Source organism: Coregonus lavaretus (assembly GCF_964263955.1).
Source record: "Coregonus lavaretus genome assembly, chromosome: 4".
NCBI lineage: Eukaryota > Metazoa > Chordata > Actinopteri > Salmoniformes > Salmonidae > Coregonus > Coregonus lavaretus.
In genome coordinates this window covers 26,410,757-26,434,412 of record NC_139991.1, presented here as the reverse complement: position 1 = coordinate 26,434,412, position 23,656 = coordinate 26,410,757, and the positions used below count along the sequence as shown (strand labels likewise).

The window sequence follows — 23,656 nt, the reverse complement described above, 5'->3', positions numbered from 1 at the left end:
CTTTTGGCCATGTAGTGTATGTATGTATTATTATTATACACTGGTGTAGTTAAATCTCTTTTATGATAACTTTTTAAAGACAATATTGGCATCTGACTGAACATTATTTTGGTACATTAAAGTAGTTTTAAAACCGTGTCCCTGTGTTAGAAACCTTGATGTAGACGGGATGAGGGAAAGGGCTAACAATGTTTAGTAAAGCCATGCAGAGGATTCTGAGTAAATGTGAGCAGACTCACTTGTGGCCAATCTCGTGAGCGATGGTGAAAGCAGAACCCAGGCCGATGTCTTCATTGATGCTGCAACTCCTCTCCGGCTCACACATTCCAGCTACTGACGCCAAGCCTGGACACACACACACACACACAGACAGAGAGAGACAGAGAGACAGAGAGACAGAGAGACAGACAGAGAGAGAGAGAGAGAGAGAGAGAGAGAGAGAGAGAGAGAGGAGAGAGAGAGAGAGAGAGAGAGAGAGAGAGAGAGAGAGAGAGAGAGAGAGAGAGAGAGATAGAGAGAGAGAGATGGGGTCAGGTCAAGGTGTAACATTTTAAGAGTCGGGACCATAAAAGCTGGATTCCTCAGTTCTGACCTCCCTGGTGTTGAAGTTAGAGCAGCAGAAGAGAGAGAGAAGAAGTCAACTCTAAACCCTCTCAGGCTGTGTCCCAAATGGCACCCTATACCCTTTATAGTGCACTACTTTTGACCAGGGCCCATATAGGAAATAGGGTGCCATTTGGGACGTAACCTAAGACCATTCAGAGTTGACTTCTTCTCTCATAGGGCTCTGGTCAAAATTAGTGCACTACTTAGGGAATAGGGTGTAAGCTGCTGCTGGACTCACCAGAGGGACCTGACTTTGGCATCAACTGGCTAGACATTAACTTTTTTCAACCTAAAGTCGGAGCTGGAAAATGTCTAGACACAGGCTTGGATTTATACATTTCACTCCAAGTAACAAGGGACCACCTAGTAATGCAAGCCAAGGAAGGGAATTTAAGAAAACATTTTCCTTCCCCCCCCGAACTCACCCCCCACCCTCAAAAATATAGATGTTTTCACCATTGCTGAGGAGTTCCAAAGAGAAAATAATATGCATATTCTGAATGTTTGAGAACTGGCTTTTCTGAAGAGAGAAGCAGAAGAGTGAAAGAACGCTGAGTAAAGCTATAAAACTGTGTGTGTGTGTGTGTGTGTGTGTGAGTAGAGTCTTTTCCACCATCCAGGTGTCTCTGTCTTAACAGGTCAAATAGAAAGAGAAGAGGAGACCATTCCTCACTGATTGCATCTACAAGGTGACTGGGAAGGTTTCACATAACACTCAGAAGTGGGGTTGGCTCGGTATTATCTCCACCCAGAGTACCCAAAGACCCAAGAGGCAAAGAGCTGACCTGTAGCATGACCCCTGATAATAACGGGAGGAGAGGAGTAGGGGAGAGAGGAAGAGAGGGTTGGTAGGGGGAGAAGGGGAGGGGCAGGGTTGAGAGGAGAGAAGGGGGAGGGGCAGGGTTGAGAGGGGATAAGGGGAGGGGCAGGGTTGAGAGGGAGGGGCAGGGTTGATAGGGGAGAAGGGGGAGGGGCAGGGTAAGAGGGGAGAAGGGGGAGGGGCAGGGTTGAGAGGGGAGAAGGGGGAGGGGCAGCATTGAGAGTGGGAGAAGGGGGAGGGGCAGGTTTGAGAGGGGAGAAGGGGGAAGGGCAGGGTTGAGAGGGGGAGAAGGCGGAGAAGGGGAGGGTCAAGGGTTGATAGGGGAGAAGGGGGAGGAGCAGGGTTGAGAGGGGAGAAGGGGGAGTGGCAGGGTTGAGAGTGGGAGAAGGGGGAGGGGCATGGTTGATAGGGGGAGAAGGGGAGGGGCAGGGTTTATAGGGAGAAGGGGGAGGGGCAGGTTGAGAGGGGAGAAGGGGGAGGGGAAGGGTTGATAGGGGGAGAAGGGGGAGGGGCAGGGTTGAGAGGGGAGAAGGGGAGAAGGGGAGGGGCAGGGTTGATAGGGGGAGAAGGGGGAGGGCGGGTTGATAGGGGAGAAGGGGAGGGGCAGTGTTGATAGGGGAGAAGGGGAGGGGCAGGGTTGAGAGGGGAGAAGGGGGAGGGGCAGGGTTGATAGGAAAGAAGGGGGGGGCAGGTATGATAGGTGAGAAGGGGAGGGGCAGGGTTTATAGGGAGAAGGGGAGGGGCAGGGTTGATAGGGGAGAAGTGGGAGGGGCAGGGTTGATAGGGGAGAAGGGGAGGGCAGGGTTGAGAGGGGAGAAGGGGAGGGGCAGGGTTGATAGGGGAGAAGGGGAGGGGCAGGGTTGATAGGGGAGAAGGGGGAGGGGCAGGGTTGATAGGGCAGAAGTTAGAGGGGTAGGAGCAAGGGAGGAAAGGGAGAGGGAGAAGTGGAGGAGAAGAGGAGGAGGGAGTGAGAGAGAATGAGGAAGCCAAGCAGATGCCTGCGCAATTAAAGCGACGGGGGGATGTGACGAATGTGGTCAATCTGTCAAACCACCCCCTGAGTCCCAATATTACCTCCAAGATATACTGTGGTGCCTGCAGGGGCTCTGCACCATCGGAGGGAGGGAGGGAGGGAGGGATGCTGACACTCAATTCAATTTAATTCAGTTAATGACATGGCAAGTTAAATTACTTACATTGTCAAAGTATACATATAACAAAAATGGTGGGACCAACAGCAATAATAATAGTAGTAGTGGAAATGAGATTACCATTACATTTACGTCATTTAGCAGACACTCTTATCCAGAGCGACTTACAGGAGCAATTAGGGTTAAGTGCCTTGCTTAAGGGCACATCGACAGATTTTTCACCTAGTCGGCTCGGGGATTAGAACCAGCGAACATTCGGTTACTGGCACAACACTCTTACCCACTAAGCTACCTGCCGCTTAGCAACTACAACAACAATATTAATGAGGATAACAATACATTAAAGCAATAGTAGTAGACCAGTCTCAACATGACTGAGAAGACACATGACATGGTATGAAAGCCAAAACAAAACTAAGTGGGAAATATTATTTACATTACATTTCACTATTCACTGGCTGTCCCTCAGGTTGTGGCAGGAGGACACATATTTGGCTTTTCACACAATAAATATTAGATTTTTTCTTCATATTTTATAGTTTCAAACTCTTTGTACTGAATGATAATTTTGGAAAAGAAAGATTCTCTTAGGTCTGAGTATTTGTCACAGTGTAGTAGGAAATGCAGCTCTGTCTCTATCTCTCCCCTGGAGCAGAGTGAGCACAGCCTGTCCTCTCTGGGCAGCCAGGTTTGCCTGTGATGACCGGTCTCTATAGCCAGACTATGCTCACTGAGTATGTACCTAGTCAGTGTTTTCCTCAGTTTTCTATCAGTCACAGTGGTCAGATAGTCTGCCACCATGTACTGTCTGTTTAGAGCCAAATAGCATCGAAGTTTACTTTGAATTTCTGTGGTGTCTTTCCAATAGGTGATATATTTTTATATTTGCTTTGTGATGATTTGGTTGGGCCAGATTTTCTGAGTGATGTCTTGAGGCTCTCTGGGGTTGGTTTGGGTTAGTGAACTGAGCCTCAGAACCAGCTGGCTGAGGGGACTCTTCTCTTGTTTCCTCTCTTGACATAGTAGAGCTGTGTGATGGAATGTTTTGGGGTCACTTGTTTTTAGATGGTTCTAAAATTTGATGGCTCTTTTTTCTATTCGAATAAGGAGGGGGTATTGGCCCAATTCTGCCTACATGCTTTATTTGGAGTTTTTCTTTGCACTTGCAATACAGTCTTGCAAAACTCTACATGCAATATTTCGATTGGATGTTTGTTCCGTTAGGTAAATTCATTATTAGAGAGCGGATCCCATACTTCGCTGCCATATAGAGCAATTGGTTTTATAAGTGACTGGACAATTTTGAGCCAGATTCTAATTGGAATTTCGATTTTAATGTTCCTTTTAATGGCATAGAATGCTCTTCCTGCTTTGTCTCTCAGCTCATTCACAGCCATGTGAAAGCTACCGGTGTTTCTGATATTTAGTCCTAGATAAGTGTAGTTTTTGGTGTGTTCTAATAGAACTGTGTCCAAATATAATTTATTTTTGTCATTCTGATTTCCAGACCTTTTTTGGATTATCATTATATATATATTTTTTAGGTTAACTGACAGAACCTGTGCAGATGATCCAGATGCTGCTGTAACCCCTCCTTAGTAGGAGACAGTAGCACCAGGTCATCTGTGTACATCAGACACTTGATTTCAGTGTTGTGTAGGGTGAGACCAGGTGCTGCAGACTCTTCTAATGTTTTTGCTCAGGATGTTGAGTTCATCAAGGAAATTATGTAGTCTGCTATTTCTGATACTGCAGAGACTTTTCCCCAAGTTGCTGTTAACGCAAATTCCTCTGTAATTATTTGGGTCAAATTTGTCTCCATTTTTATAGATTGGTGTGATCAATCCTTGGTTCCAAACTGCAAAATCCCTGTAGTGAGGATAATGTTGAAGAGTTTGAGTATAGCCAATTTGAATTTGTGGTCTGTATATTTGATAATTTAATTTAAAATACCATCAGCACCACAGGCTTTTTTGGGTTGGAGAGTGCATCGTTTTGAAGGCGTATGTGTTTGTTGTATGACACTCTTACAGTATATTTTTCCACCACCACCAACTCTCTCTTTCTCTCTCTCTTGTTCTCTTACAGTATGTTCGGCTGCTCCCCCTCTCTCTATCCCTCTATCTTTCTCTTTCTACTCTCCCTTTCTATCTCTCTCTCTCTCTCATTGACTCTATGAGCTTGGTTACAGAAGCTTAACAAGTTTGTAAGTTTTGGTTTTAAGTTTGCCACAGTTACTGTCACAGTGGATAAACAACATGCCAAACCAAACCCCTGGGGAAAAGGACTGGAACCCAGTGTCCTTAAAGTACTGTACCAGGAAGAAAAGACACCATTTGAACGTATAAATATCCACATTATTTAAGCTATATTGGTAGAAGGACACAGTCAAGTGCACTTGGAGGTTACCACGCCTGTACCCTGCCCTGCCACTACCCTGCCCTGCCTGGACCTAACCCTGTCTGCACCCCGCCTCGCCGACAGTATACCCCACCTGGTCTCGCTGAGCTGTCTCTCCTTGCCTCCAGGCCACAGAACAGAGTGGAACAGAGAGAAGAGAGTAGAGCCACTCACCTAGAGTTCCACAGGGTTTGTTCTTGTAAGTGCAGATGTCGTACCTGAGGGAGAAAAAGAAGAAGAGGAAAAATAAACATGAGACATTATGATTCTTCTGTCAGTCGCTCTGTGGTTCTATTCTGCTCTACTCTATCCTGCTCTATTCTATTTTAATCTATTCAAATATTATTGTATTGTATTCTATTCTACTATATTATATTCTAAGCACCTCTGATGTCAAAACCAGGCATCTCGGGCAGCTACCAGCAGTATTTGACCTTAGTTGTTATACGGCAAGTATTTGAACGGATTAGTCAAATCATGAAGGTTTGTCCTTCTATAAATGTCTTTAAATGTCAACCAGCTAACACATGCAGGCAGACAGGAAGTAACACAGTGTTTAAAGTACAATAAGACCCTGCTGTGTCCCTGTTGCAACCCTCGCCGTCTCTCTCTCTCTCTCTCTCTCTCTCTCTCTCTCTGTCTCTCTCTCTCTCTCCTCTCTCTCTCTCTCTCTCTCTCTCTCTCTCTCTCTCTCTCTCTCTCTCTCTCTCTCTCTCTCTCTCTCTCTCTCTCTCTCTCTCTCTCTCTCTCTCTCTCTCTCTCTCTCTCTCTCTCTCTCTCTCTCCTCCCATTTATCTGTCTCTCTCTCCTCCTCTCTCTGATACAATACTATTCCAATCCGTACAGTCAGCCTCAATTCTTTACAGAACACATCATACATTTACAATGAGTGATCCAATCATTTCTAAAGCTTTTAATCTATTAAAAACCCAAGTACACTGCAAATTACATTTCATTTTGCTCCCCTTCCTCCATCTGTCTCCTCTCCACCCCCTATCCCGGTGGACCGGTTCCAAACCCATGAGGCACAGTCTCGAAGACAAGCAGACTCCACCTCATTTAGAACATCTATTTATTTAGATTTACTTCCTTTAATTTCCCCCCGAGTTTCTCAAACACCACGGGCCATGTTCCAAACGAGACACCGCATCCTCAACAACGTGGCCATCCAGCCCAGAGCCTAATAAAGCAACAACAGCGAGGGATGGAGAGGTCGCTCTGTGTAACATGGTGCCTAGAGGGAGGAGCTGGACCTGGACCATCCAAACAGACTCCCTCCCTCCACTTCAAGGATAATGTCTCCTCCTTATGTCCTGATTGACCGCAACCAGACCGCAACCACAGGAGACCAACACCATGAGGACCGCTGCCGTGAAGACTGCTACTATGACATCATGGTTTCTGTGCACTCGTGGTAACCTCAGCCTGCCCTCAGCAAAGTGAACCACGCCCGCACGGCACGCTTAGAAGTTGATTTGAATGTAATTTTAATTTCACTCTTATTTTACCAGGCAGGTCAATTAATAACACATTCTTATTTAGGATGATGACCTGGCAGAAGTTGAGTTTGGGAGTACAGTACACAATTCATTTAGTGTTGTCAGCTGTATACACTTCAAGACTGACTTAGTAGTGAGAGAGCCTCCAACGCAACACACAGAGATAGCCTTTAGAGACAGTTACCACACATTTTAAATAGTTGATAGAGATAGTACTATGATAAACAGCATGGCCTATGGCATCCCTCGTCATCATCTCATAAAACCCTTTTTTAACCTGATATTTTTTCCAGGGATATCGTTAGCCATAAATGTAATAGCCACACATACAGTAAATCGCTGTGCTCTCTCTTTAGGTGGATTCCACCAGGGAATGGGGGAATGTTCTAGCAGACACAGTGGTTAATGAAAGCTTCTTTGGTCCATCATGAACTATTTATACTATCTCTAATGTTACCATCCTTCAGCCCAGCCTAGCCCAGCACAGCTCATCGCCTACACACACATCTTGTTGTACCATTATACTCAGGCCCTACAAAAGTTCTGGTTATGATTCCCTCCCTCCCTCCCTCCCTCCCTCCCTCCCTCCCTCCCTCCCTCCCTCCCTCCCCTCTCTCCCTCCCTCCCCCCTCTCTCCCTCCCTCCCTCCCCTCTCTCCCTCCCTCCCTCCCCCCTCCCTCCCTCCCTCCCTCCCTCCCCTCTCTCCCTCCTTCCTCTCTCCCTCTCCTCTCTCCCTCCCTCCCTCCCCCCTCTCTCCCTCCCCCCTCCCCTCTCTCCCCCCCTCTCTCCCCCCCTCCCCTCTCTCCCTCCCCTCTCTCCCTCCCCCCTCCCCTCACTCCCTCCTCCCTCCCTCCCTCCCTCCCTCCCTCCCTCCCCTCTCTCCCTCCCCCCTCCCCTCTCTCCCCCCCTCTCTCCCTCCCCCCTCCCCTCTCTCCCTCCCCTCTCTCCCTCCCCCCTCCCCTCTCTCCCTCCCCCCTCCCCTCTCTCCCTCCCTCTCTCAATAATTAGATGTTGTAGTGGGCCTATAATGCAAACACACAGTCACTGAACTCTGTAAGCAGCCTGTATCATGTATATACAACACAATGCTTTAGTGAAAGCATAGCAGCTAGCATCAGACAGACGCTGGAAAGCCCTATACCAGCAGAAGGCTGAGGTGATGTAAATTTGGCAGTACAGACTTGTCCTTCGATAATCACCGGCACAACAGACAGACAGATGGCTGGAAACAGCACTCCCGAAAACCCCTTCAGTAGCCTGCTGGCATCAGAATCCCAGGCTGCTTCTAAGGCTACCAACTATTATTTTCAGTAACAATAGATGACCTTACCTACTATCTCTATGGTCACTCCTATTGATGACTCACCAAGTGTCATCTTTAGAACAACAGGACTCTGAAAAGGAGCTGGAGAATGTTCCCTGACAGACAAACAGCTTAAATCAACTAGCACTAGTCTAACGTTAGTAGAAAGCCTGGTTTGTACACAGCCAGGCAGGGAGAGTCAAAAGCAGGGCTTTAGCCCATGTCAATCACACTATGACAACCCCCCTGCAGACAAAACAAGTGAGGAATATACTCGTTATTTGCTAGGTTATGTGGCCAAAACAGCTCGGGGAACAATAATACCAATAACAGGTAATGACAGTGTTTTTGCTGCAACACGGTTACCACCCATAAATCGTAGTATGACTGGTATGCCTGAAAGACCATATTTTCCCATTGTCATCAGCTTTACCCGGAGCCAGTAATAGATATGAGTAGTGGCCTGGCTGTGTGTTTCAAAGCTACTGTTCTGGCTGTGAAATGCAGACGTAGCACAAAGTGGGAAGGTGGAAGGACTGCTAAAGCATTTAAGTAAACAGACGTATAAGAGACATATAGTAAGGTCAATTATTACACATTTTTACCACTGGATGAATCATCATCAAATCCAATTGTATTTGTCACATGCGCCGAATACAACAGGTGTAGACCTTACAATGAAATGCTTACTTACGAGCCCTTAACCAATAATGCAGAGTTTTTTTTTAAAGTAAGAAAAGTGTGCCTCTTAAACTAAAGGAAAAATAGTAACACAATAAAAAGAACAATATCAATAACGAGGCTATACACAAGGGCTACCGGTACCGAGTCAATGTGCAGGTGTATGGGGCAGTCGAGGTAATTGCGGTAATACAGTATATATAGTACCAGTCAAAAGTTTGGACACACCCACTCATTCAAGGGTTTTTCTTTATTTTTACTATTTTCTACATTGTAGAATAATAGTGAAGACATCAAAACTATAAAATAACACATATGGAATCATGTAGTAACCAAAAAAGTGTTAAACAAATCAAAATATATTTTAGATTTTAGATTCTTCAAAGTAGCCACCCTTTGCTTTGATGACAACTTTGCACACTCTTGGCATTCTCTCAACCAGCTTCATGAGGAATGCTTTTCCAACAGTCTTGAAGGAGTTCACACATATGCTGAGCACTTGTTGGCTGCTTTTCCTTCACTCTGCGGTACAACTCATCCCAAACCATCTCAAATGGGTTGAGGTTGGGTGATTGTGGAGGCCAGGTCATCTGATGCAGCACTCCATCACTCTCCTTCTTGGTAAAATAGCCGTTACACAGCCTGGAGGTGTGTTGGGTCATTGTCCTGTTGAAAAACAAATGATAGTCCCACTAAGCCCAAACCAGATGGGATGGCGTATCACTGCAGAATGCTGTGGTAGCCATGCTGGTTAAGTGTGCCTTGAATTCTAAATAAATCACAGACAGTGTCACCCGCAAAGCACCTCCACACCATCACACTCCATGCTTCACGGTGGCGAACACATATGCGGAGATCACCCGTTCACCTACTCTGCGTCTCAAAAAGACACAGCGGTTGGAACCAAAAATCTCAAATTTGGACTCATCAGACCAAAGGACAGATTTCCACCGGTTTAATGTCCATTGCTCGTAAGTTTCTTGGCCCAAGCAGGTCTCTTCTTCTTATTGGTGTCCTTTCGTAGTGGTTTCTTTGCAGCAATTACTTGAACTCTGTGAAGCAGCAGAGGTAACTCTGGGTCTTCCTTTCCTGTGGCGGTCCTCATGAGAGCCAGTTTCATCATAGCGCTTGATGGTTTTTGCGACTGCACTTGAAGAAACTTTCAAAGTTCTTGACATTTTCCGGATTGACTGACCTTCATGTCTTAAAGTAATGATGGACTGTCGTTTCTCTATGCTTATTTGAGCTGTTCTTGCAATAATATGGACTTGGTCTTTTACCAAATAGGGCTATCTTATTTATACCCCCCCCCCCTACCTTGTCACAACACAACTGATTGGCTCAAATGCATTAAGAAGGAAAGAAATTCCACAAATTAACTTTTAACAAGGCACACCTGTTAATTGAAATGCATTCCAGGTGACTACCTCATGAAGCTGGTTGAGAGAATGCCAAGAGTGTGCAAAGCTGTCATCAAGGTAAAGGGTGGCTACTTTGAAGAATCTCAAATATAAAAATATATTTGGATTTGTTTAACACTTTTTGATTCCATATGTGTTATTTCATAGTTTTGATCTCTTCACTATTATTCTACTATGTAGAAAATAGTAAAAATAAAGAAAAACCCTGGAATGAGTAGGTGTGTCCGAACTTTTGACTGGTACTGTACATGTAGGTAGGGTTAAAGTGACTATGCATAGATAATAAACAGAGAGTAGCAGCAGCGTGTGTGAAGAGTGTGAATGCATGTGTGTGTGTGTGTGTGTGTGTGTGTGTGTGTGTGTGTGTGTGTGTGTGTGTGTGTTGGAGTGTCAGTTTAGTATGTGTGGGTGTGTGGTTAGAGTCCAGTGAGTTTACATCAAGGCTGCGCAAGAGAGTCAGTGCAAAAAATAAGAATAGATCAGAATAAAAAAAGCTTGTGTGTGTGTGTGGTGTGTGTGTGGTGTGTGTGTGTGTGGTGTATGTGTGTGTGTGGTGTATGTGTGTGTGTGGTGTATGTGTGTGTGTGGTGTATGTGTGTGTGTGGTGTATGTGTGTGTGTGGTGTGTGTGTGTGTGGTGTATGTGTGTGTGTGGTGTATGTGTGTGTGTGTGTGTAGGTGCGTGAGAGCGGAGTTGGAGAATCTACCGTGTGATGAGGACAGCATTGTCATGGTGAGCCATGCCATTCTCCGGGATGCTGTTCCCGTCTCCTTGGTGACTGAGGATGGACTTCTGCCACTTACAGAAGCTGTCTAGAGACTTGTCTGCATGGTGGTTGATCTCCAGGTTGGGCTGGATAGAACATACAGCACATATTACAACACAGTTTTTTTTTTTTTTTTTGAGAGAGAGTCTGAACACATCCACAACCCGGAACAGTCAGAACACATCCACAACCCAGAACAGTCAGAACACATCCACAACCCAGAACAGTCAGAACACATCCACAACCCAGAACAGTCTGAACACATCCACAACCCAGAACAGTCTGAACACATCCACAACCCAGAACAGTCTGAACACATATACAACCCGGAACAGTCTGAACACATCCACAACCCAGAACAGTCTGAACACATCCACAACCCAGAACAGTCTGAACACATCCACAACCCAGAACACACAGAACCCAGCTCTCTGTCAAGAACAGGGACAGCATTCTGCACTTGACTAGGGCTGAATTAAGATTAACGCAAGCCACTCAAACTTTCACTTAAATCTCCTATTGACATCAATGTATGATTGGGCCGTCTTTGTAAAAAGCATAAGTCAAAAACTACAGTATATAAGCCTATAAAAGCCATGTCCACCATTTGACAGGATTCTGATATATCTGTTAAAAATAATCCAAAAATATATATATTCTAATTATTAATATATCCAAATAACACTATATCTGGGTAAAACATATAGGGTTCTGTCTTAAAATGGAGAATGTATGAAGACGTATTCATCTCTGCTGGCATCAATCCTGTATAGACAGACGCTAGATGTACAGTTCACCCTGTTCCTCCCATCAAACCTACACATTATATACAGGTATCTGCCTGTAAAGTGTCTTAATAGGGCGTTGGGCCACCACAAGCCGCCAGAGCAGCTTCAATGAATCTTGCCATAGATTCTACAAGTGTCTGGGACTCTATTGGAGGGAGGCGACACCATTCTTCCACAAGAAATTCCATCATTTGGTGTTTTGTTGATGGTGGTGGAAAACGCTGTCTCAGTCGCCGCTCCAGAATCTCCCATAAGTGTTGAATTGGGTTGAGATCTGGTGACTGAGCCGGCCATGGCATATGGTTTACATCGTTTTCATGCTCATCAAACCACTCAGTGACCACTCGTGCCCTGTGGATGGAGGCATTGTCATCCACTCCCATCAGGATAGAAATTATTCACCATAAGCTGAAGGTGATCATTCAGAATGGCTGTGTATTTACTGGTGTTTACCTTGCCCTGTAAGGGGTTGACTGGACCTAAGCCATGTTAGGGAAATGCACCCCACACCATAACTGAGCCACCAGAACCCTTCTTTACTCAATTGTTTCCATTATGTTCGCAGTTACAGTGAGGGAAAAAAGTATTTGATCCCCTGCTGATTTTGTACGTTTGCCCACTGACAAAGAAATGATCAGTCTATAATATTAATGGTAGGTTTATTTGAACAGTGAAAGACAGAATAACAACAAAAGAATCCAGAAAAACGCATGTCAAAAATGTTATAAATTGATTTGCATTTTAATGAGGGAAATAAGTATTTGACCCCCTCTCAATCAGAAAGATTTCTGGCTCCCAGGTATCTTTTATACAGGTAACGAGCAGAGATTAGGAGCACACTCTTAAAGGGAGTGCTCCTAATCTCAGCTTGTTACCTGTATAAAAGACACCTGTCCACAGAAGCAATCAATCAATCAGATTCCAAACTCTCCACCATGGCCAAGACCAAAGAGCTCTCCAAGGATGTCAGGGACAAGATTGTAGACCTACACAAGGCTGGAATGGGCTACAAGACCATCGCCAAGCAGCTTGGTGAGAAGGTGACAGTAGTTGGTGCGATTATTCGCAAATGGAAGAAACACAAAATAACTGTCACTCTCCCTCGGCCTGGGGCTCCATGCAAGATCTCACCTCGTGGAGTTGCAATGATCATGAGAACGGTGAGGAATCAGCCCAGAACTACACGGGAGGATCTTGTCAATGATCTCAAGGCAGCTGGGACCATAGTCACCAAGAAAACAATTGGTAACACACTACGCCGTGAAGGACTTAAATCCTGCAGTGCCCGCAAGGTCCCCCTGCTCAAGAAAGCACATATACAGGCCCGTCTGAAGTTTGCCAATGAACATCTGAATGATTCAGAGGAGAACTGGGTGAAAGCGTTGTGGTCAGATGAGACCAAAATCGACTCTTTGGTATCAACTCAACTCGCCGTGTTTGGAGGAGGAGGAATGCTGCCTATGACCCCAAGAACACTATCCCCACCGTCAAACATGGAGGTGGAAACATTATGCTTTGGGGGTGTTTTTCTGCTAAGGGGACAGGACAACTTCACCGCATCAAAGGGATGATGGACGGGGCCATGTACCATCAAATCTTGGGTGAGAACCTCCTTCCCTCAGCCAGGGCATTGAAAATGGGTCGTGGATGGGTATTCCAGCATGACAATGACCCAAAACACATGGCCAAGGCAACAAAGGAGTGGCTCAAGAAGAAGCACATTAAGGTCCTGGAGTGGCCTAGCCAGTCTCCAGACCTTAATCCCATAGAAAATCTGTGGAGGGAGCTGAAGGTTCGAGTTGCCAAACGTCATGCTCGAAACCTTAATGACTTGGAGAAGATCTGCAAAGAGGAGTGGGACAAAATCCCTCCTGAGATGTGTGCAAACCTGGTGGCCAACTACAAGAAACGTCTGACCTCTGTGATTGCCAACAAGGGTTTTGCCACCAAGTACTAAGTCATGTTTTGCAGAGGGGTCAAATACTTATTTCCCTCATTAAAATGCAAATCAATTTATAACATTTTCGACATGTGTTTTTCTGGATTTTGTTGTTGTTATTCTGTCTCTCACTGTTCAAATAGACCTACCATTAAAATGATATAGACTGATCATGTCTTTGTCAGTGGGCAAACGTACAAAATCAGCAGGGGATCAAATACTTTTTTCCCTCACTGTACCTGTAGGTTGAATGTAAAAATCCTCTATCAAATCTCACTGAGGGAAGATGTCTGAGCTCATCTCCACTGGAGAAGCTTTCATCTTTAGTGGTGGCAGACATATGACAGATGCTTCTTATGCTCATTCCTTTCCTATTTTCTACTCTCGCTCGTGTCCTCTTCTCTCGTCTCTTCTTGTCACTCCTCTCCTCTCTCCCTTCTCTTTCCTCCTCCTACTCTCTCTCAACTGCTTGGAATAACTATGTTATTGCATAATAAGTAACCAAACCACAGAAATTGTAACTGAGATTAGAGCAACATACAGATGTTGATGTAGAATAGAAAGAGAGAGAGAGGCAGAGAGATAGAGAGAAAGAGGTAGAAGGAGGGAAAAGAGTGCACTCACCTGGTCCTCAGTCAGTACGATCAAGCGGGTTACTATAATGTTCACAACGTTTCCTAGGCTGGCATCACGGTAAAGTTTGGCAACCTGACCTCCAGAAAAGAAGAAAAGTCACAAAGTCAGACAAACTGTGTCCATGTGTCACAACACTTGATCAGTGTTTTCATCACACGTACTGGTGGAATAGAAAAACAGCCACCACACATTCAGCTCATGCTGCGATTTAAATGTCTGTTTTCAGTAAGAGAGAACATTCTGTTAAAATGTTAATGAAAACAAAATGCTATCCAAAGGGAGAATTATTTCGAATAAGTCCATTGATCATGCTCTAATACTCTACATTGGCTAGTTATCAGTAGGCTTGGGATGCCTCTCAATATCTTTCCTCCAATCCTTCATCTGTATTGATGTGAAAGATCTGGACAGGTGCAAGTGAGTCCTAAATGCTTTCACCTATCCTGTAAACTCAAATTAGTGTAAATGTAGGGGGAGGAGATGAGGAGAGGAAGCCACGTTAGACCATTGAGATTAACCCCTTTTGAGATTGACCCAAACTCTATTATCAGGCTTTTCTTTCAGACAAAACAACACTAATTGAAGCAAAAAGCAGGATCAAACTTACAATATTCATCACAGACAGGATATAATGCTCGATGTCTTTGCGTCCATGGTAACCAACCATCATCTTATCAGCTACCACCAGGGTCTCTACGAAGCGTTCCGTGCTGAGTGACCGCCTTTGTCTGTGGCCCCCCCCGGGCAGGGTGCTGTTGGACCCAGGGGCTGGGGTGGGAGAGGAGGAGGGAGAGGAGGAGGTTGGAGAGGTTGGGGAAGGAGTGCTATGTTGGCAGGGGATCACGCTTTTTGTGAGGTCTGTGAATGAAGGAGGGAGAGGCAGTTTATATGAGAAAAAATATTAGCAACTGAGTGAGAAAAGTTGATGATATGCTCTGAGAAAAGAATCATCTCAGGTGATTATAGGCAATGGTTTATCTGATGATCATCTTCATGGGGTATTTTAACTTTAAAAAGATAAGTAGAATTTGATACTGTTCAGCTCAATAGAAACATTCAAGGGAGACTAGAACTCCTGATAATTTGATAACAAATAATGAGTTGAACATTTATTAAACATTTATCAACATAAATAAATAAGCCACTAAATGAAAACACAATGAAACAATCAGATATAGTCCATTGTGAAGGCATAGCCAAAGCAGAGCCAAGGGAGAGTTTGAGATATAATTGCAGACACGTTGGGAATCTGGCCCTTTGAACCTTCCAGCTGAAGGCTTCCCTTCCTTTATGACCCAGATGCTCTGGGGAAAGGCTATAAGACAGAACATGTCAGGGCATGTCAGCTTCCTGCTGATGACAGCCTTCGCTGCTACTTATAAGACTTTGGTCCAAATACCTACACATCCACCTGGTTCCCCTCCAATCCCTATCCCACCACACAACATCTCACAGGACACCGCTCTGATGAGAGCCAGAGTATGTGTATTGTCCTTTAAAGCACTTAAAGAGAAAAGGAGCCTCCATTTGAATTCAGTGGTTCTAGTTGCTCTCGTTCTATAGTGCCCAGTCACAGACTACAAGGCCTTTTTTTGATCAGTTCTGTGCTATACAGTGCATTCGGAAAGTATTCATACCCCTTGACTTTTTGATAAGTAACAGCCTTATTCTAAAATGGATTAAATAAAACAAATTCCTCATCAATCTACACACAATACCCCATAATGACAAAGTAAAAACTGGTATATATAAATTTTTGGAAATGTATTAGAAACAAAAAACAGAAATACCTTATTTACATAACTATTCAGACCCTTTGTATGAGACTCGAAATTGAGCTCAGGTGCATCCTGTTTCCATTTATCATCCTTGAGATGTTTCTACAACTTGATTGGAGTCCACCTGTGGTAAATTCAATTGATTGGACATGATTTGGAAAGGCACACACCTGTCTATATACGGTCCCACAGCTGACAGTGCATGTCAGAGCAAAAACCATGCCATGGAATTGTCCGTAGAGGTCCAAGACAGGATTGTGTCGAGGCACAGATCTGGGGAAGGGTACCAAAGAATTTCTGTAGCATTGAAAGTCCCCAAGAACACAGTGGCCTCCATCATTCTTAAATGGAAGAAGTTTGGAACCAGCAAGACTCTTCCTAGAGCTGGCTGCCCGGCCAAACTGAGCAATCGGGGGAGAAGGGCCTTAGTCAGGGAGGTGACCATGAACCCGATGGTCACTCTGACAGAGCTCCAGAGTTCCTCTGTGGAGATGGGAGAAGATTCTCTGGTCTGATGAAACCAAGATTGAACTCTTTGGCTTGAATGCCAAACGTCACATCTGGAGGAAACCTGGCTCCATCCATACGGTGAAGCATGGTGGTGGCAGCATCATGCTGTGGGGATGTTCTTTAGTGGCAGGGACTGGGAGACTAGTCAGGAACGAGGGAAAGATGAACGGAGCAAAGTACAGAGAGATCCTTGATGAAAACCTGCTCCAGAGCGCCCAGGACCTCAGACTGGGGCGAAGGTTCACCTTCCAACAGGACAACGACCCTAAGCACACAGCCAAGACAACGCAGGAGTGGCTTCGGGACAAGTCTCTGAATGTCCTTGAGTGGCCCAGCCAGAGCCCGGACTTGAATCCAATCGAACATCTCTGGAGAGACCAGAAAATAGCTGTGTAGCGACGCTCCCCATCCAACCTGACAGCGCTTGAGAGGATCTGCAGAGAAGAATGGGAGAAACTCCCCAAATACAGGTGTGCCAAGCTTGTAGCGTCATACCCAACAAGACTCAAGGTTGTAATCACTGCCAAAGGTGCTTCAACAAAGTACTGAGTAAAGGGTCTGAATACTTACGTAAATGTTATATTTAAGTTTGTAATTTTTTATACAAATTAGCAACATTTTCTAAAACCTGTTTTTGCTTTGTCATTATGCGGTATTGTGTGTAGATTGATGAGAGAAAAAAAAATCCATTTTAGAATAAGGCTGTAATGTAATAAAATGTGGAAAAAGTAAAGGGGTCTGAATACTTTCCGAATGCACTGTACACCAGGATGAGGGGAGGCCAGAATGGGCCAGCCCTACAGCAGCGCGGTCACATCCACCGGAACCTGGGACTAGAACCAAACCAGCACTTCCTCTAGTCTGCTATGTATAGCTGCCCGTTTACGTTAGTCACCCAGCTCAGAGTCAACCCAGACTAAGGGCAGTGGAGAGCATGGGAGAGGAGAGGAGTGGAGAGGAGGATGCTTCACCAACCTGAGATGCCACAGCTGAACTCATGTTGGTTGGGTTGCTGCTGTGGCGAGGGAATTGAAGACTTTTTATAAATAACATGCTGCTGTCCTTCTCCCTGGTTCCATTGGCTGGAAGTGGCGGACGATATATTCTTTAATGGCTCTATTAAATACTGCTCTTCTTCTGTTGTAATAACACCGTGCTTGTTGAGAAACAAGAACATCGAGAGAGACAGGTTATAAGCAAACAATACAAACAACATTACAAGGCACACACACATAAACACAACATTTGAATTGATCTTATTGTAGTTTTAAAATAATTGCATAACCCCTTTTATCATAGAAAATGTCTAACAATTCCAACTCCTTACAGTGAACCATTTATGCCATTTATATGAAATTACCTTTGACAAATAACCCCTATCATTTTCATTATAGTCATCAAAATATTGTTTTACTAATGAGTATTATGAACCAGGTTGAATGCTTTTTCCAGCACAACCACAATCATATGTGAAATGATTGGCACCCTGAGTCAGGGCTAAATGGCTAATGGTGTGTTCCAGCCGGAGTCATGTAACATTGCAGGCTGCAACACATAGAACAACTAACTCACAGCTCTGCTCTGCTCTGCTCTGTGTGTTGCACTGCAGTCAGACGTGAAAACACCCCACACTCTGAAGCAATTTTATAAATCATGTTATAACAACCAATTACACCTAGAACAACGCTGTAATTACTGGGACTGGAACCAAAGTACACAGCTCTCTGCCCTTGAACACCCCCTTTGTAACATAAATTGAAAAAGTACTTCAGAATGTGTTTATAAAAAACATTGGCACGCTGCATCACTCAGTAAAAACCCACAATGAAACCAATTAACCAAATATGACAACCTGGCACACGTCGGCAAGAAACCAATATTTGATAAAAGCCTAGCAGAGTGCGATGTCAAGATGTCTGGCAATTTACGAGATTAAACTACAGATATATTTCAGTTTTGTCCATTTTTGGTACTATTAAACGGTCTGAGGCGAAACAGACCTAATACTAATTCAATTTATGATACTGGAGCTGTGGGGTTGCCAGTACGTTTGGCCGCAACAACGGTAATACATGTTTTTCTCCACATGATTGCGATTGGCACAGAGGAACAGGGCTTTCTCCTTGTTCTGAGACATTTCAAAGTAAATGAGGGGGGATAAGAGTTTTTCCAATTGCTTCCAACAGTGAGTTTTAACGAAGACAGTCTGGCCAGTCCGTCAGTCTAAGATCAACAGCCTGAGGACCAATATCTCAGCTTTGATGATTAGCCGCTTCGTTAAAGCCCACAGAAAGCAACACATTCGCTTTCTTTCTTTTTTCACTGGAGAAACTCCAGTTCAAACCCCCCTAGTTCAAAAGCCCAGTTCAAAACCCCCTAGTCTAACCCCTAACCTCCAAACATACACTTCTCATAGATCTGACACTATCAGATGAGTCCTAGCCTTAGGCTGTGTGGAGCTATTGCCATATTGCCTACCTACACTCATTCAACCCCTTCAGATCTACAAGGAATGCCTAGGGGTTAATTAGGGGCTAGGGGTTGATTTGGGACTGGGTATTAGTTTATCTGAGGAAACCGAAACCTGAAGAGAAGTTTTAGGTGTGCCCAAAACAAGATTTGGCCCTGACTGTTTAGTAAGCAAACAGAAAAACAGCCCTGCATGCTTATCTGTCACAGTCCATTGAGAAGGATATGTATTAGGTTCTCTATGGTGAGCTGGCTGGCTGGCTGGTTGCGACTAAAGCTCTGATGATCCTGTAAAGCAGCCTTTCTTAAAGTATGGGTCGCGACGACATGTTAATGGTGTGTGGCGACATATTTTAGGAACTCAGAGGAGGTCTCAACTTATTGTTTACAGTTAGAAGCGTAGAATACGCAAGATGCAATTTGGGGGGCCCACATTGATTTTGTTAGTCACTCTCACTCAGATATCATATTAACATGGCATAAGTCATGGCAAAATGTGTAGAATTGCAGGAAATGTGCTTTAAAACTGCTAAGATTTCTCTCCACCCCATGGCAAAATGGGTAGAATTTTAGAAAACTTGCTTTAAAACAACAACATTTTCATTACACCCCATGGCAAAGTGTTTAGAATTGCAGGAAATTAAAGTTAAAACTTTTTCTCTCTGCTGTCAAGAGAGGGGCCATTCTAACCCGACCAAATCTTGCTTAGGACCCCAAAAGGGATCATGTTTTTATGACCTTGGGTCCCAGGAAAACACAGAGTTTCTCAATGTTCCCAGGCTGAATAAGTCTAAGAGCCCCTACTGTAGAGAGCTTTCCCCATTAGCCACCCTACTATGCCCTATCCTAAGTGGCACTGTGCCAGGTGGAGGGAGGCCAACATGCTATTTAGCAAACTACACTCTGTCTAATCCTGTGACAGTAGAGCTGAGGGTTTGTCTGAGGTAGCCAGAGCAAAGAGACGGCATAGTATTAACTCTCTGTGCCTGGTCAATGGGGGCCTCCTGGCCTCCTCACAAAACAGGTCCTTGAGTACTCAAAGAATATTCAAACACACTCAAATATCCACAAATACATTCAGACATACTCTAAACAAAAGTCACAGAAACCCATAAAGGGGAGTAGAGTGGTGGTGGGTGTTCTACTTGGAAACAGACAGATCAAGTTGTCCTCTCTTCCATCCCTTCATCACACATTCCAATACCCTGATTGGCTACAGTAGCTTCCTTCCAACACACACCCAAACCAAACACATCAACTCCAGAATCCCATGGTACTCACCAAGCCCTTACAGTTACTGAGCGCTACTCTGGTGGAGCTGTACTGATCCTGGAGGTATCCTACATAGTGGCAGTTCTCCACCATGTCATGTCTCCACTCCAGGCCCTCTCTCCCCCAGTACTCCACCGTGAAATGTTTGGACACCAGGTGAGGGTTGAGGGTCAGGTTTAAGTGAAAGTGCTTTCCGTAAGCCGACAGTCTGTAGAAGACCTGGGTCTGGGCCGGGTCCTGTTCGGCGTGGTCGGTTGGCTCTGGGCCGACGGTGGTGCTGGTTGGGTTGGTGGTTCGTCTCCTGCGACCGGGTCGGTGGTGTTTCACAGTGTAGCTGAGGAAGTCCCCGTTCTCGTCCACCTGCACCGGTACAGTCAGCTGGTAGTGCTGCAGGTAGGACAGGTACTCCTCTTTTACAGAAAAGAACAGATGGGGAGAGATGAGCCATCGGAGCAGGGGTGAATGAGGAAGAGAAAAATGAACACAGAATGTGAATCTGAGTAAGAACATTGATACACTACAGTAAGAAGCGACATATTAAAGACAATGGGGGCCTTCCAGCCATTGCAGAATATAACAGGATTACACACTACAGATAGTAGCTCATAGAATGTAGAATGTCTATGGTGGAACTCAGACAGAGACAGGCAGGATAGACATGACCTCACAGTGTTCCAAAGCTAGCAGGTTGTGATCTACAGTGGGTTCATCCCTCTAAAACAACAGTCAGGCCAGGGCCACCAGATGTTGCAGATGTCTCACTGACTGACCACTGACCATGAGCAGCAACCATGCATACACCTGCCTCACTGGGAAGACAAATCCGTTTCTCTAAAGGAGAGCAGTTCTAGTACCTTGGGTGCAATCAAGCAAGTTAAGATGTACAATTAAGCAATGAGCAGTCCTACCTTGTGAGTTGTGCGAAAATCTTTGAAATTCTGAGGAAGCCATGACCACCACCAGGCTCAATATCAATATCCAAGTCAGCGTCTTCCGCAAAATTTCCATCATTCAGAGAAAGGTCTGACATGGGGTTGGGGGGAGGAGGGGTAAGGGGGTGGTTGTGCTACTGGCGGGCTAGGAACACACGATCAGTCCGGCGTGCCTGGCACCATAACAAGCCCATGGTTTGGGTCCTCTGTGGGGGAAATGTTCTCACTACTGCTTCTTCTCTTCTTGTCTCATCCAGGTCTCATCCAGAGAACGTCTCCGAGACACTCAGATTCCTCCTGAGGGCAGCAGACACTTCCAGACCTCACTGGTGTTTCCCTCTGAGCTCATGTCAGCCACTCATCATGGGTGGTGGTGATGCTAGAATCCATCGGTAGATCAGTCAGTCACTTCAAGCACGTCCACAGCAGCAGATTTATAGATCTAGATCTATATTGGAAGCTTGTCTTGACCAATCCATCTGCATACCTGTGAATACATCATTGCATAGTTCAATAAGCATACCTGCTACAAAACAACTAGTCTACACTATTAGAAAAATCTAGAACCTAAAAGGGTTCTTCGGGTGTCCCTATAGGAGAACCCTTTGAAGAACCCTTTTTGGTTCCAGGTAGAACCCTTTTGGGTTCCAGGTAGAACCCTTTCCACAGAGGGTTATACATGGAACCTAAAAGAGTTCTACCTGGAACCAAAAAGGGTTATCCTATGGGGACAGCCAAAAAACACTTTTGGAACCCTTTTTTCTAAGAGTGTACTACATAGGCTAAAATTTGTATCTAATACAATTAGCCATGGAAAAAAAGATGATGCCAAATGACTGCACAGCATATTCACCAACAGTACACTCCATGACAGAAATACCATCCTCCAGTTGCCTGCTTACCCAGCATGCCATGGTGTGTGGTTAGCAGGTTAGCGTTTTTCGTCATGAATCTTGTTCTGGAGGCAGCTCTGCAGAGTGGTCACTAGCTAGCACAGCCACAAAGTCATACAATCTGATTTTAAACCTAACCATCATCTTAACCCTAACCACCTGCTAATTTTTGTTTTCATTAATTTTTTCAATATAGCCCATTTTGACTTCGCAGCTGGCTTATCTAAGGGGAAATCGCTCAGTTCTGCCTCCAGGACAAGACTCATGACAATAAACGTCAACCTGCATGTGGTTAACGGTGTTTATGACACCATACCATCTCCACAGCCTAAGGAGAAGTCAGTCTTTCAGATATTCAACAGCAAGTCACAACAACAACAACACGTTGATCAAGTACAAAAGCAGCCTATGCTTCGATGTCCGCCAGCCTCCTCAGTCAACACAGCACCTGTCTCTATAACAGGTTTAGGCATCTCTCTCCCACTGACTCTAGTTGCAGCCAGGAGCAAATCAAAAGATTAACGTTGGTCTCAGCAAGCCCTCTGTGTGTGTGTGTATGTGTGTGTGTGTGTGTGTGTGTGTGTGTGTGTGTGTGTGTGTGTGTGTGTGTGTGTGTGTGTGTGTGTAACAACGTAGAAGTAAAGGTGTTATAATCATGTAATAACGCACACATTTATCATTGAACCTATCAATCAATTAATTAATTAATCATTCACTTGTTCTATATTTCTAACCACTTACCGGATATTCTTCAAGAAAGAGAGGGTCACTCACTCACACAGCTCATAAACAGCACGCCATACTTTTAGAACCAAGTCCAGGCAAGGTTCCAAGTTTACGTCCAAGTGAAAATGCGTAAATTCCACTAATCACCTCTGATCTATCGGATGTGCGTAAAGACAGTATGGGTGGTTATCTGTCTGTGGATAGAATCCAGAGTGTTGGAAGCGGCGTGTTGCACCTTGTGTAAGCGCTATATAATGAACATCTAGCAACATATATCCAGACAGCAGCGCTATATCTACTTGGCCACTCCGTCTGACCCAGACATTTGGCACCCAGCTCGAATACATCAGACTACACCGACCGACCGACTGAAATAAAAAAACGTTTCACTGCTCCTTTAAAGTGAATCTATCATACCAACAGTTCAGCACTGTTCCTATGTTAGGGATTACGAAAAGAGTATGAAAACGCCGGGAATAATTATTGTTAGCTATTTCAGAAATTACAGACACTATCTCGGTCAAGTCATATGGGTTTGCTTGACTCCTTAACACACAGACAGAGACAGACCGTTCTTGCATATGTGGACCTGTTTTAGTGAGTTACAAATGTAACAGTGCAAGATAAAGTAGGCTATGCCAAGTGCTTATAGGCATCAAACCAGTTTTAAAAGACACGTGATTGTTCTATAAACGCTGGAAGAAATAGTGGATCCAACTTTAACCAACCTTTACTCGCCAAATACTGTATGTGTATGGAATTCCAAGTTCCTATAGGGTTTTACTTTTATACGTTTCATCTAGTTCTAATTTTGTTAAAATCACAAAAGAGGTTTTTCCAAAAGATGTGGGCTACAATGTGAAAAATAAATCATTGCATTTTCTGTTTGTTTTTTAAAGATGGATAGCCTACACACTTGAAAGAAAAGAAATCTGCGGCGGCTCTGTTAAAAGTGCATGAGAGACACACAGCATTCTCTAGTTGTGTCTATGGAGTGCTGATAGACTACAAGCAGATAGTTACCGTCTTCATCTTCATTGTCAGCGGCAAAGCCAAACTGTGGAGA

The 23,656-nt window shown here is 44.7% G+C and overlaps 1 protein-coding gene across 1 annotated transcript in view; it reads right to left on the bottom strand.

The window, feature by feature from the left end:
* Positions 1 to 21,050, bottom strand: part of adamts6 (ADAM metallopeptidase with thrombospondin type 1 motif, 6) — a gene marked incomplete at both ends in the record, with an annotated part of 82,235 nt that extends 61,185 nt beyond the window's left edge. The window contains 8 exons of the mRNA XM_084159689.1: positions 240 to 345; positions 5,152 to 5,195; positions 10,588 to 10,733; positions 13,999 to 14,082; positions 14,618 to 14,868; positions 17,274 to 17,454; positions 20,049 to 20,449; positions 20,948 to 21,050. Coding sequence (XP_084015815.1) covers positions 240 to 345; positions 5,152 to 5,195; positions 10,588 to 10,733; positions 13,999 to 14,082; positions 14,618 to 14,868; positions 17,274 to 17,454; positions 20,049 to 20,449; positions 20,948 to 21,050 — 1,316 coding nt within the window. The remainder of the gene's footprint in view (positions 1 to 239; positions 346 to 5,151; positions 5,196 to 10,587; positions 10,734 to 13,998; positions 14,083 to 14,617; positions 14,869 to 17,273; positions 17,455 to 20,048; positions 20,450 to 20,947) is intronic.
* Between the last annotated feature and the right edge of the window lie 2,606 nt (positions 21,051 to 23,656).